The sequence below is a fragment of the Bradysia coprophila genome (genome assembly GCF_014529535.1).
Source record: "Bradysia coprophila strain Holo2 chromosome X unlocalized genomic scaffold, BU_Bcop_v1 contig_45, whole genome shotgun sequence".
NCBI lineage: Eukaryota > Metazoa > Arthropoda > Insecta > Diptera > Sciaridae > Bradysia > Bradysia coprophila.
Genome location: NW_023503339.1, coordinates 841386 through 853459, shown reverse-complemented (window position 1 = coordinate 853459; position 12074 = coordinate 841386). Strand labels below are relative to the sequence as shown.

Sequence of the window (12074 nt, the reverse complement as noted above, 5' to 3'; positions counted from 1 at the left end):
TTTATTCTTTAGCATTGTTACAATCATCAGAAAATTGAGTCAGGTGTTGGGATATGCTGTCGACCTAGACCTAATTGGACGGAACGTTGACATCGTTATAGAGATAATAGTGCTGAGTTCGGCTTAAGTGTCAGTGAGACAAAGACCAACGAAACATACGCTGGAAGTAAATGCAAAACCCTTCGAGACTGTCGGCTGCTTTATATACCTTGCGTCGCTGGTCAACAGTGATAATCGCATCGGAGATGAATTACTTAGAAGTGGAACACTTGGAAACAGGAGTTGCTACAGTCTTCTAAAACTTTTTCGGTCAAAAACACTCAACAGCAACTTTAAATGTGCTGGTCCGACCAGTTGTAGCACATGGATCGGAAGCTTAATACGTGATAAACCGTAATGAACAGACACTTTTGGTTTTTGAAAGTAGAATTCTTCGATCAATTTTTGAAGGTGTCAATGTGAACGGCAATTGGCGAAGAAGATACAACCATTACAACCTGTAATAGCTTTACAATGAGCCCGATATAGTCAAATTAATCAAAATCAATCGATTAAGACGGCTCGGTCATATACAAAGAATGGATGAGGAACGTGTGTCCCTGAAACTGCTAAACACAAACACCAATAGTAACCGCAGACCAGGAAGATTACTGGAGGATGCCAAAACCAAAAGTAGGTTGTAGCGCCCGCCTAAGTAAGTAGGCGCGAAAGTTGCTTACTTAATTACCAGGGAAATCAATAAAACCGGCTTAGGAGCTCACAGCAAAATCCATTACAGCTTTTGTGTGAACTTTGTAAGTCCGAGGCAATGCCGAGGTAAATAATCGTACGAAAAAGTATCTACTATTACATAACAAATGAAGAAGGCTATAAACGGTCTGTCCACTCGGTAAAAAAATGTAATTTAGGGCCTTCAAGTGAAGTTTGTGGGTCCAAGGCGTAGCTGAGGAAAATAAATACAAGGAAACGAGACTTTTAATTTTTAGCCCGAGCTATGTAGTGGATTTCGTTCGATGCATGTAGCATGTGAAATAGTTTACTCGCTGTAGCCCCTGCAAACTCACTTTCCTTCACGGCATTAGCGATAAGACTCCTTTCCGGAGGAATTCGGAGATTTTTATTTTGACTTGTGAGTGTATTTTGCCCTCGGCTCGAGCTGCAAACGCTACACCTGTCAAAATAAAAATTTCCAAACCATTACTTCCGAAGACCAACCGGAAATCAGTCGTACAGTCAGTGTCCGTGAAGTAAAATGAGTTTACGGTGGCTGGAGCGATAGATATTTAGATCGACAAGGTCGATAGTACACAATAATGGAATGATGAAAAGGGCTCAGCTAGATATCCCGGTCAATGAAAAAAAAGTTTCAACAAAAAAAGAGCTTTCGTTTTATTTCTGTTTAACTTTATTTTTAGCTGCTTTAACAATCGTTGTAAACTTTCAATTAATAATTTAACCGTGGACGGTAAATACTCAGTGTGACAAAAATTCTTTACTTTGGATGTATTCAGGTCATGTAATTCGATATCCTTAGATTTTTCATAGGATTTTCTAGTATACTAAGTGAAACACCTCGGCCTGTCGTGACCACACAAACAATTATTTTTAATTTTTTCTAAAACGATTTTAATGATCATCGAAATCTCAGCTGACTCCATTGCATTGTTTCAGCACATATTCGTAGGTCAAAAAGGAAATCGCTGATATTGGGGCTGATCGCAACACTAAAACTGTTCCACCTCGAAACAACGATTTGAGTCCAGATTCCTAGAAAAAGTTCATTTAGAAATTGATCAATTTCAACTTATATTCAAAAGTGATAAGATAAGCTTTCAGGCTTTTTGTTTACTTTTATGATAACGTTGAAACAGTGCCAAACGCTCCGAAATTTTTTCGGATCATTCTCAGCCATCATCCGTGTTTTTATTACATCGAAATGTATGGCCGGTAGCCAAGATACCTACATTGAGAATAATATTGTGAATAACGTCAACAATCTCCCAAATTAAGAGTTTTTACCATTCCAGCGACAGCACCAGCCGTGGCTGTGTAAATGGGATCTATATCAGCATTTCTTATGTGCTTTCCGTTAATTTCGTATCCGTTTGACAGTCTTTCGGCCAAATACTCATAAATGAGCATGAATAATCCGTATGGTATAGCGTCTCTGAATTAGTGGAAAAACAATTTTTTTTAAGGAAATGAATGAAAAATGAAAAAGGTTTTCACCTCCATAGCATAGCCGTTAATCCTTTAAACGGTCCTTTCAGTCCTTCAGTCTTGCACAGCTCTTTTAAAACTTGTGATGGTCCGGTGGCTTTACCTTTAGATGATTCAAAACGGTGAGTAACAATTCAAATTGAATGGAAATTATGTATGAGTAAAGTGATGTATGATTAGATTTCTGTGTTGTGTTTTTAAACTGATAAAATGAAAAAAATGATTTCTAAATTTTGACGACGTAAGTCCAAAACAATTGAATCAATTGATCATTTCCCGAATGAACAAAGTTCTGTCTAGAGGCTATTCGCTACCAATTAATTCTAGTGCAGACTCAGAAATTACATGACGATGAATTGAATGGATGTGGCTTACCCTACAACTATTTCCGACACTTTTTTTTTCAACTTACTTACTGTAATTTGTAGTCTAACTTTCGATAATTCGATTGGACATGCGACAACTGCCTTCACAATGCCACCAGTACATCCAGCCATAAATACTTGGCTATACCAAAATTTTTGTCTCAGTTGTTCGGAATTTCTGTTGGAAATTTTCAAATCAAAAACCAAATCTTACACCAGGTGCCAATAGCATTAGTATTTACGTTATATCTTGCATGTAGCGGAAAGAGTTCCCATATACACCAAAAATTATTGAATTTAAAAATCCAGTTGATGTGATGGGAAACAGCAGTCCTCTGTAATACCCGTTCATCTGCGGGACAATTTTTACATTGAAAAAGAAATTAACACGGAAATTAAATGAATTTACTCCTCCTGCTTTGTACACTTTGAACATTGATTTGGTAAATGTTAAGTTGCTCGATTGCATATTTGTTTTTATCGTATCCAGGGGATGCGTAATGAGCATGTTGCAGACACCTGTGAATCAATGATATTTTTTAAAATTAAAATTACTGGCTTTACATGCCGTTAATCAGAATATAATAACCAATTTCTAATTTTGAGAATTAGTCGGGTCTTTCAAAATTTCCTCAATCACTTCAAACACGACTCTGCCACAGTCCAAAGCCACATAAATAACACCACCTAACGACTAATTAGTCAAGTCTCTTTTAATGCAATTGAAGCCCTGAGTTTGACCTGTTCCAGCTTTAAGTGTTCTACATTACTGTTATGAGCACTAGCAAGTGTGATAATATAAATAAGCAACAAATCTATTACTTGTTTTGATATAACATATTTTCTACTGTTTGATACGAAACTCTTTTAATTCGTTTACTACATTTATACGGTCAGTGACCGTCGGTCACACAAGCTAAACAGAATCGTAATTTTTTTTCAAAATCTACGAATCTATTCTGCAAGCCGACGATTAAATTTATCTAAGAAAACTATTCGAATAAAAACGTACACACGAAAAGCTCAATGCACATACAAAAAAGCTTTACCGGAAAAACAATGCCGTATGTATAATTGTTTGAACGAATATTTCATTGCATTTCATATGAATCATGCATGCTGTGTAAAATCAATCGAATCATACCTGCACATGTTCCAGCAATAAAATCACAATATGCCATGTTTGTTGATATGCCAATAATTCACCACTTATGTAATACTTGATTTAGATAAATTTAATAGTTTTTTTCATTTAAAATTTCAAAGAAACTGAGTTTAGTGTCGTGCACTATTATCAAATTAACTAAAATGAAAACAAAACGAAGCCTAACATCGGCACAAAATAAATAAATGTAAACGAACGTCACTTCAATAAACACTGGATTACACAACAACAATCGAATGTTACATCTCTTACATTTTATTCTTAGCACTCGATAATCAAATCACATTATACCAAAAAGCTACTTGAACATATCAAAACGCGATTCGAGCATAGACAATTTAAGTTCTCGCGTTTAAATTCACAAACCACCGATATCATTGTCGACTGATAAGCTTTAAGTCAATGAAATTTACGCAATCATCACGTAGTAAAAGAAAAAATTCTTTCCTGGTCAATGAACAACATCTGACTGAGAGGTCTCTAAGACTGATTCCACTTTGAATTATCAAGTCTTCCATAAAACGATAGAATCTTTCATCGACATTTTTTTTTCGTTACTCATGATGCTGTGTCGTCATGATTATTTTTTTTCGCCAAAAATTCGGAATAGTTTCTATGAGGAAAAGTGTCTGTTTGAGCACATGACATTAATTATTCAATTCGGTTGGTATGGCACCAATATTACTCGGAAAACTGTGTCATTTGCTCATTTTTTTTCTCTTTATTCTATTTTCTGACTTTGCGTACTACAGCCGAACATTTTCAAATGAAATATTTGTTTGACTTGCGTATTATCATCCTCGTGGTACACAATCGAGGTGTATGGATGTATATATCATACCGTATACAATACATATGTGACGTCATTGAGCATGTTGTAATTCAAAGTTCTTATGATGAAACCTTATCGCTTGAATCTATGTGATGTGGGCATAGTTTGATTCGTTTAGCGGTTATAAATTGTTTAGGCTTCCAATTGTTGCTTATGTAACAAGAATCGAAACTTTTAGATGTTTAACTGCAGAGGGAAATTTCACCTCAATTATCAGGTGAAGTTGAACACTCAGTAAGTTGACAAACAGCGGACTGACAAGTTCAACCCTCACAATGTATGTCTTTCATCGTCGAAATTAATATATTTTCTTTGGCTGAGTATGAAAAGGGGTTGATTCGGTAGTTGTAGCAGACATATTTATAATTAATGATGCAACAGGCAATCTGAACCTGTCACGTACTGCTATTCATCTGTTATCGATAATGATGACAAAAATAATGACAAGCTGTTGGTAATACGGTCCTTTATATAGTAAAATTGTAGGATATCTAACAACTCTGTTCAATGCATTATTTCACATCAGTATTAAACGAGTGCTCTTACCAATCACACGTCTTATTATTCCCGTCTGTAACCGGATACATTACAGTGGCGCAGTTGGTTATTATAACGAACCGACATAGCGAATTTTATTAAAAACAGTTCACGGCGAACATTAAGGTGAAATTCGGCTATAAGTAATCGGTCAAACAGTGGTACACGGCGTACAAAGTGTTTTTTTTGTGATTTTTTTTTCTGTCTAAAAAAAAGCAAAGACAATACGGTGTAGAATTCGTGGAAGTGAGCGAACATCCACTGAGTTATTGTTTGGTTGTGTTGTATGAAACAGAACAACGACAACATAACAAAGAAGCATCGTGTCATCAGTTGTCGAACACGGCGTTCGATTTTTTTCATCGATAACTGGCGGCTGAAAGAAAGGAAGACATTTCCAGATCCACGGCGGACGAGTTTTTTTTGCAGTCGTTGTCAGTAAATCGACGTACAGGGTGTACACATCACCATTCGTTGTACACGGAGTACAAGCATTTGGTCGAAATAAGTTTGAGAAAAGAAAAATTATTGGAATCGAAGGACACTTGGAAGACACGACAAGGTCATTCGTTTGCGAGCGTAAGCATTCAACATGCCGAACAATGGAACATTCACCCCATTACCGCAAGAGTTCGATTCAGACAAGAATTGGGAAACGTATGCAGCACAGTTGGATCAACATTTTTTGGCATACGAAGTCACGGATGATAACCGGAAGCGTGCAATGTTGTTATCGACGTTGTCATTGGATGTATTTGACACATTAACAGATTTGTGTTTTCCGGACAAGCCGCAGGCGAAAACATACAAGGAAATTTGTGGCATTATGAAAAATCGTTTTACACCGACCAGATCCATTTTTCATGATCGGCGGACATTTTTTGATGTAAAGCAGAAGCAAGACGAGACAGTCGTAGAATTCACCACAAGGTTGAAGCAGAGTATCCGGTATTGTAAATTCGAAGATTGTTACAAGATGGTGCTACGCGACAAATTCGTGGTTGGTCTACTGGAAGGCCCAGTACGCAGCAAAGTTTTCGAAATGGATCCGACAGCTACATTCGAAGCATGTGTTGAGACAGCGATCAAGAAGGAGTCAATCAATACGAAGGGCACTGAAGATCAGTCGGATTAAATTAATTAAAGTTTTGCAATCCAATAATTAACTTCAAAATTTTCCTTTTGATTTTTGCTACAATTTTTTTGAGTTTTTTTTAGTATGGAAAGTTTTCTTTTGGATTAATTTTTTTTTGTTAAGGAGGGAGTATTGTAGGATATCTAACAACTCTGTTCAATGCATTATTTCACATCAGTATTAAACGAGTGCTCTTACCAATCACACGTCTTATTATTCCCGTCTGTAACCGGATACATTACAAAAATGCATGTTAAAAACAATTGAAGTACAAGATTTGAAATACTGGTCATATGCTTGCCGTCTTACAAAAAACCACATTTCTTTTTCCAACTTTTTTTTATTCAAATTTAAATGTGTAGATAAGGCAATAAAATTAGGCCACCCTCTGTTCTAAGCTCTTCCTTTTTTTGTTGTTGTAAAGTATACTAGTGTCTAAGTCTTGGCAAACATATTTCTTGTGCGTCAACCATATCCACTTCCATCAACGATCGAGACTGTGAAAAAGTCTGCATTTGCCCAGAACATATTCATATCCAAGGAACGTAGCACAATTGACCGGTACAGCTCGAAATATAATCATCCAACTGCCACGGAACAAGAACGTCCAACTATGTCGCTGAAAACCATAAGAATTGAAATTAAATCTTTCTCCTAGACACACACGCACTAAAGACCGATACCTCTATATTCACTTTGATGCAATGGGCCATACTATCGTATTTAGTCGCTGCATCGGCCTGCATTATCGTTTTCAAGACATCAAACGGTATTGCCAAAATCCACGATACAACTCCCGCAATTGTACCCGACAATGCAGTCACAATCAGTTCATATCTGTTTGAGGTGACAGTCATTTCATTCAGTTCACGTTGTCGCTGAATGGTGGGCATACCACCCAGAACATTGAGCACTTTTTCGTAGACCAGCATGTATATACCGTATGGTATAACGTCTCTGCATGCAGCGAAATATTATTCAGTTTATCGTTTTGTAAGAGAAAAAATCAATTAGCACACCTGCAAAGTGTTGGCGATAGACCTCGGTAAAAGCCAGCTAGTCCGTCACTCCGGAAAATTTGTTTTATACAAGCGATCGGTCCGCGTCGTTGGCCTCGTCTGTAATCCAAATAATCTTAAAATTACAATTTGCTAAGATCAGGTTCAAAAATTTCAGGAAAGAAAGAATGAAAAGAAAATCTTACAGTTTCTAGTCTGCAAACGAATGGTTATGAGTTCCGTGGGACAGGCTATGAATGACTGAACTAAGCCGGCTATTGAACCTGCATATAATCTATTCAAAGGATGAAAAAAATCGTTTAATTGTTATACAAAACTATAAAAGGCAAGAGGTACTGTCCGACTTACACATGTCTACCCCATTTTTCCTGCTTTTCTTTGTATGTGGGGCAATTGCTTTGTAGATTCCGTAATTCATTGCCGTAAATGCCAAAGAATAATGTGTTAATAGCGCCAGTAGTAAGCAATGGAAATGTCATCCCTCTGTAGAATCCGTTGAGCTGGAGTGTAATTTGTTTGTAAGTTAAAGTTAAGACGTATTAGACGAATTACACTAAAGACTTTTCGATATAGGACTGGGGCTAACTGTATGAGTAAAAATTTGTCGTTTTTCCAAAAAATCATAAAAGTTGTTTCAAGCGACTAAACTCTTACCCCATTATTTCTAACAATGATTTCATAAATGGATGTACCGATTTTGGAATTTGTTGCTTGTTGCCATGTTTTGATAGTGTTCAAAGGGTGTCCAATGAATACCCCAAATCCACCTGCAAAACAAATATTACATTATTCCATTTGACTATTCACTACGCTATGATATGTGAGTAAATCGATAAAAAACATTGAAAAAGAATCACCTCCAAAACAGCCAGCAATAAAGTGACAATAATCTAAATTCATTTCCAGACGTGCTAAATGAAAACTCGAAGCGTTCACGAAATTATTAAAACCAAAATATTTCCACAAAATTCAGAACATTCAATTTCTATTTCTTATAAATATTGTTGTTACACAACTAGCGTATTTACGGTGCAATTATTCGACTGCACTATTGAATTGTAGTCAGCCGTCATATTGAAAAACAAATTTTATACTGATGGGATACTTAGATTGGCCTTCCTTTGCTCGGTTAATAAAAAAAATCGTCGAAATTAGCATTTAGAAAGGAGTCGGCGCCAAATATTCTATTTTAAATTATCACCTGTTCATCGGTGGGGAATTCGTTTCGTGCAATAAAACGACGATATCATAATATGTGTGGTGGTCAAAGAGGAAACTATATCGTATTCACAAATTATATTTAATATATGAATATGCCATTCATGCTTTATGAAGTTGCGCCGGTCACGTGTTTGATTTTTGAACCATTTCGGTAGATGGAAAAGGCTTAATCGGATTCTAAGGAATTTTTAAGTCTTTCAAATATACAGTCGGCGAATTTCAGTGAAGTGATGCATTTTGTTTCAGATGTTTTCATTTGATGCACTACACAAACAAATGTGCTAATCATAGAGTTACTGGCCATCTCTCGAATGTAACTCTATGGTGCTAATGCTTGTTGATACGGATGAATAATGTAGACGTGTGCGCGTGGTAAAAGACGTAAAACCATATTTGTATGAGTAATCAGCTGAAAAACAGCTGAAATGAAATACAATTGCTAAACCGAACTGGTGTGCATACGTTATGTTGCACCAGCTGGTCCCATTTGGAATTGTATGTGACCAGCTGGTGCAAAATAACGTACGCACACCAGTTCGGCTTAGCGATTGTAAGTGATTTATTTCAAAGTCGCCGACTGTAAATTTGTAAATAAAATTCAGTAATCTTATTAAATCTAAGAATTGTTGAGAAATTTTAGAAAATGAAATTTTTTTTAAGAATTTAAGAATTAAAATTCCGAGAAATCTATTGAACTGATACACCAGACCTATTCGCAGTTTTTTTTTTTAAACATTTCTAAAATGTGTAGAATCTTCGAGGGGGAAACTCCTGTCCAACTATAATATCGATCATATTCTCCCTTCATTCGCTCCAATGGCAAATAAAATATGGTCCCACCATTCTCTCTTGTTGTTTCCCCCTCGAGAAACTTTCAATTTCTCTATATTAAAATAAAAATATAAGATTTCAGATTTATCCCCAAATCTCAATTTTGCACCAAAGCTGATACACAGATACTCAAAACTCTTGCAATGCAAGCGTATAAAGGGGCTTAAGTGAAATCCCATCCAAAAACATTGAGAAAACGTTAACATTTCAAACTGTTTTATTAGTTGACAGCGTCTACAGGATCGTGTTGCGAACATTATAGTGTTCTGAAAGACGATATAATATGTATAGGCAAAATTGACAGGTAAAAACACCTGTTCATCATTAAACTACATCATTATAAATTTATGTTGTCTCACCTGACTCAATGTCATTAGTTCAGTAGTGTATGCGTAGTATGTGTATGAGCAAAGAACGATAACACAACACTTGGTTACCTGTTTATATCGTATCTAAATAAAATCTTTAGAAAACATAAAATATTGTAGTTCAACAGATTAGCTTAATCTGCAATGATCAATTAAATTAAACTTCGACCTCATATTGGAAGTGTTCAGCTTTAATCACAATTAAATACATCGTATGTATGTTCAGTTCATGCAACATGCTGCAGTTGAATATCGATTGAAACAAAACAAAAAATTATTTAATTTATAGTAAAATACAATTTTACCTTCAGAACCATGACTCAGCAAGAACGACCCACCTCGATGAAGTCATTATCCATCGAGAAATACTGTAAGCCAGATGAATATCAGATTCTTGACCTTCCAGTACCAAAAATCAGTGGACCAAAGGATGTACTCATCAAGGTCAATGCTGCATCTATAAATCCAATTGATGTGAAGATTGCCTCAGGAATGGCCAAAATGATTTGGCCACAAACGTGAGTTTTTTGTAGCCATTGTTAAAATAACGTTGTTGCTAACATACAATTCCAAAAGTTTTCCGTACAAAATCGGCTTAGACGTTTCTGGCATAATCGTTGATATAAGTCCGGAAGCACTTGCTTTGAATCCTGATCTGAAGCACGGAACTGAAGTGTTCTCACGTGTTCCAGAGCATTGTCATGGTACTGTAGCCGAATATGCTCTATCTACCGTATCTGCAACATTTCCAATACCACGAACACTATCACACATTGAGTCAGCGTCGATACCACTTGCATCGCTCACTTCACTGCAAGTACTAGATCGAGCAGATGCGGCTCTTGATGGTGGATTGAAAGGAAAAACTGTGTTTATCCCAGGTGGGCTCGCTGGCACAAGTAGTATGGCAATACAGTTGGCTAAAAATGTGTTCAAGGTTGGAAAAATCATAACAACTGTTTCAACCGCAAAAGTTTCTAAGGTTGAGGAACTGCTTGGAAAAAATGTCGTTGATCAGATCATCGATTATACAAAGGAGGATCCTGCAGGAGTGATTCCGAGTGGGTCGGTCGACTTTATGTTTGACACTATGGGCCAGGCCACAGCTTTACTGAAGATTTTAAAAAAAGGGGCAGTTATCGTCAGCGTCAGTGGTATCCCATTCGGTCCGGATCTCAAGAAAAGAACACCTGATCTACCAATGCACGTTGGAGGTCTTCTGGGTTTTCTTGGTGGGATCACAAAGTTCAGAGCCTGGTGTCATGGTGCTTCATATTCTTATTTGTTTATGGAGCCCAAGGCATCAGATCTGGCTAGACTTAGCCAATATATCGATGACGGGAAGCTTAAACCTGTTGTTGGTAGAGTAGCTAAGTTTGAAAATTTACAGGAAGTTAGAGCGGGTTGTCAGGAAGTATATAGTGGGAAAGGGGGTATTGGGAAATTTGTTATTGAAGTTAAAAATAATTAAAAAATGGCAAATAAGTAAAAGAAAATATTTTTATATGGGCACAAGGCACAAGGGATCAAATAAAACCAGATTGAAATAAAAACGAATTTTTTATGGTTTCCAGTATCGTTCTTTTCGTTGTCTATGAGAAAACCTACAAAATTGTAATAATCTCTTTTAGAACCAGAATTGCTGGATTACTGTGTATTCCCTTGCTAATCTTAGGAGTAGTTCTGCCGTAATTTGCATAACGGACTTAACGTTTTTAGAACAATAGAATTTCTTCCGTTATGCAAATTATGGCAGTGTTGATGTTGGGTTGGAGTTTAAAATTGTCGAACAACGCGAACAACATGTTTCGGTTGGAAAAAATACAATTTTTATTGTGTCTACTCAAAGAACATTTTAAGTCACCTACGATGGCATCCAAATTTCAACGGTTCAGTGGATGTTTTTCGAGTAAATTTTTAGTACACAGAAAATTCTCTTCGAAGTCCTTGGAGGCGCCACTAGAAAATTTTAGTAACCACTGCCTTCGTGATCTACTTACAATAGGTTTCTTCCAAGGTCGTTCAAAATGTCAATCGTCATCCACAGAGAAGCCAACACAACCTCACTTTGCAGTTTTAAGGCACAAATTTGTTTAAGTTGCGGTTACGATTGCTTCTGTGGATGACTGTCGGTTGTTTTCGGCCTGTCAAAATTCGTTTTTACCGTACGATGGAAACCTATACAACATATATAGTGTTCAAAGAGAATGTCAAAATGAGTGTTCACCCATTGATCTCAGTTAAATTAACTGGTTTTTTCCTAGTTAACTGGACTTTTACATACAAATTTTGACATATCACCCAACGGAACCAGTTAATTTTTCTCTCTTTTACGCTCTTTGAACACTGTATACAACAAATTTGTATAGAATTCTCACAAT

General features: G+C 36.5%; 3 protein-coding genes across 5 annotated transcripts; 1 reads left to right on the top strand and 2 right to left on the bottom strand.

Annotated features, from left to right (window-relative positions):
- Window positions 1-1615: 1615 nt before the first annotated feature.
- LOC119070036 (solute carrier family 25 member 45-like) lies at window positions 1616-4065 on the bottom strand. Of its 3 annotated transcripts, XM_037174321.1 has the most exons (9): window positions 3918-4065; window positions 3730-3840; window positions 2995-3104; window positions 2828-2937; window positions 2633-2763; window positions 2230-2323; window positions 2020-2167; window positions 1850-1960; window positions 1616-1767 (listed from the first exon to the last, which is right to left on the bottom strand). In XM_037174321.1, exons 2-9 carry the CDS (start codon window positions 3764-3766, stop codon window positions 1645-1647), a joined length of 864 nt encoding a protein of 287 aa, XP_037030216.1. In that variant the 5' UTR covers window positions 3767-3840; window positions 3918-4065; the 3' UTR covers window positions 1616-1644. The 3 variants fall into 3 exon arrangements, 2 of the variants coding, with proteins under 2 accessions (XP_037030216.1, XP_037030215.1); XR_005086451.1 differs by having other exon boundaries at window positions 2637-2763; window positions 3730-4065; XM_037174320.1 differs by having other exon boundaries at window positions 3730-4065.
- A 2525-nt stretch (window positions 4066-6590) lies between these two features.
- On the bottom strand, window positions 6591-8387 carry LOC119070038 (mitochondrial basic amino acids transporter-like). The gene is made up of 7 exons (XM_037174322.1): window positions 8131-8387; window positions 7928-8040; window positions 7622-7773; window positions 7459-7547; window positions 7274-7388; window positions 6938-7211; window positions 6591-6873 (listed from the first exon to the last, which is right to left on the bottom strand). The coding sequence occupies exons 1-7, from the start codon at window positions 8171-8173 to the stop codon at window positions 6739-6741; spliced, it is 921 nt and encodes a 306-aa protein (XP_037030217.1). The 5' UTR covers window positions 8174-8387; the 3' UTR covers window positions 6591-6738.
- Window positions 8388-9757: 1370 nt separating this feature from the next.
- LOC119070060 (2-methylene-furan-3-one reductase-like) lies at window positions 9758-11269 on the top strand. Its single transcript, XM_037174354.1, has 4 exons — window positions 9758-9832; window positions 9869-9905; window positions 9983-10211; window positions 10270-11269. Exons 3-4 carry the CDS (start codon window positions 10009-10011, stop codon window positions 11162-11164), a joined length of 1098 nt encoding a protein of 365 aa, XP_037030249.1. The 5' UTR covers window positions 9758-9832; window positions 9869-9905; window positions 9983-10008; the 3' UTR covers window positions 11165-11269.
- Window positions 11270-12074: the final 805 nt, after the last annotated feature.

What these genes read in the sequence shown, in the direction of transcription:
- LOC119070038 (XM_037174322.1), bottom strand. Translation starts at nt 8,173, where the DNA reads ATGAATTTAGATTATTGTCACTTTATTGCTGGCTGTTTTGGAG. An exon ending in TATTGCTGGCTGTTTTGGAG is followed by an intron (nt 8,041 to 8,130) that starts GTGATTCTTTTT and finishes TTTGTTTTGCAG; the next exon opens with GTGGATTTGGGGTATTCATT. An exon ending in GAAAAATGGGGTAGACATGT is followed by an intron (nt 7,548 to 7,621) that starts GTAAGTCGGACA and finishes TCCTTTGAATAG; the next exon opens with ATTATATGCAGGTTCAATAG.
- LOC119070036 (XM_037174320.1), bottom strand. Translation starts at nt 3,766, where the DNA reads ATGGCATATTGTGATTTTATTGCTGGAACATGTGCAG. An exon ending in AAGTGTACAAAGCAGGAGGA is followed by an intron (nt 2,938 to 2,994) that starts GTAAATTCATTT and finishes ATTGTCCCGCAG; the next exon opens with ATGAACGGGTATTACAGAGG. An exon ending in CTGGTGCTGTCGCTGGAATG is followed by an intron (nt 1,961 to 2,019) that starts GTAAAAACTCTT and finishes TTCTCAATGTAG; the next exon opens with GTATCTTGGCTACCGGCCAT.
- LOC119070060 (XM_037174354.1), top strand. Translation starts at nt 10,009, where the DNA reads ATGACTCAGCAAGAACGACCCACCTCGATGAAGTCATTATCCATCGAG. An exon ending in AAAATGATTTGGCCACAAAC is followed by an intron (nt 10,212 to 10,269) that starts GTGAGTTTTTTG and finishes CAATTCCAAAAG; the next exon opens with TTTTCCGTACAAAATCGGCT.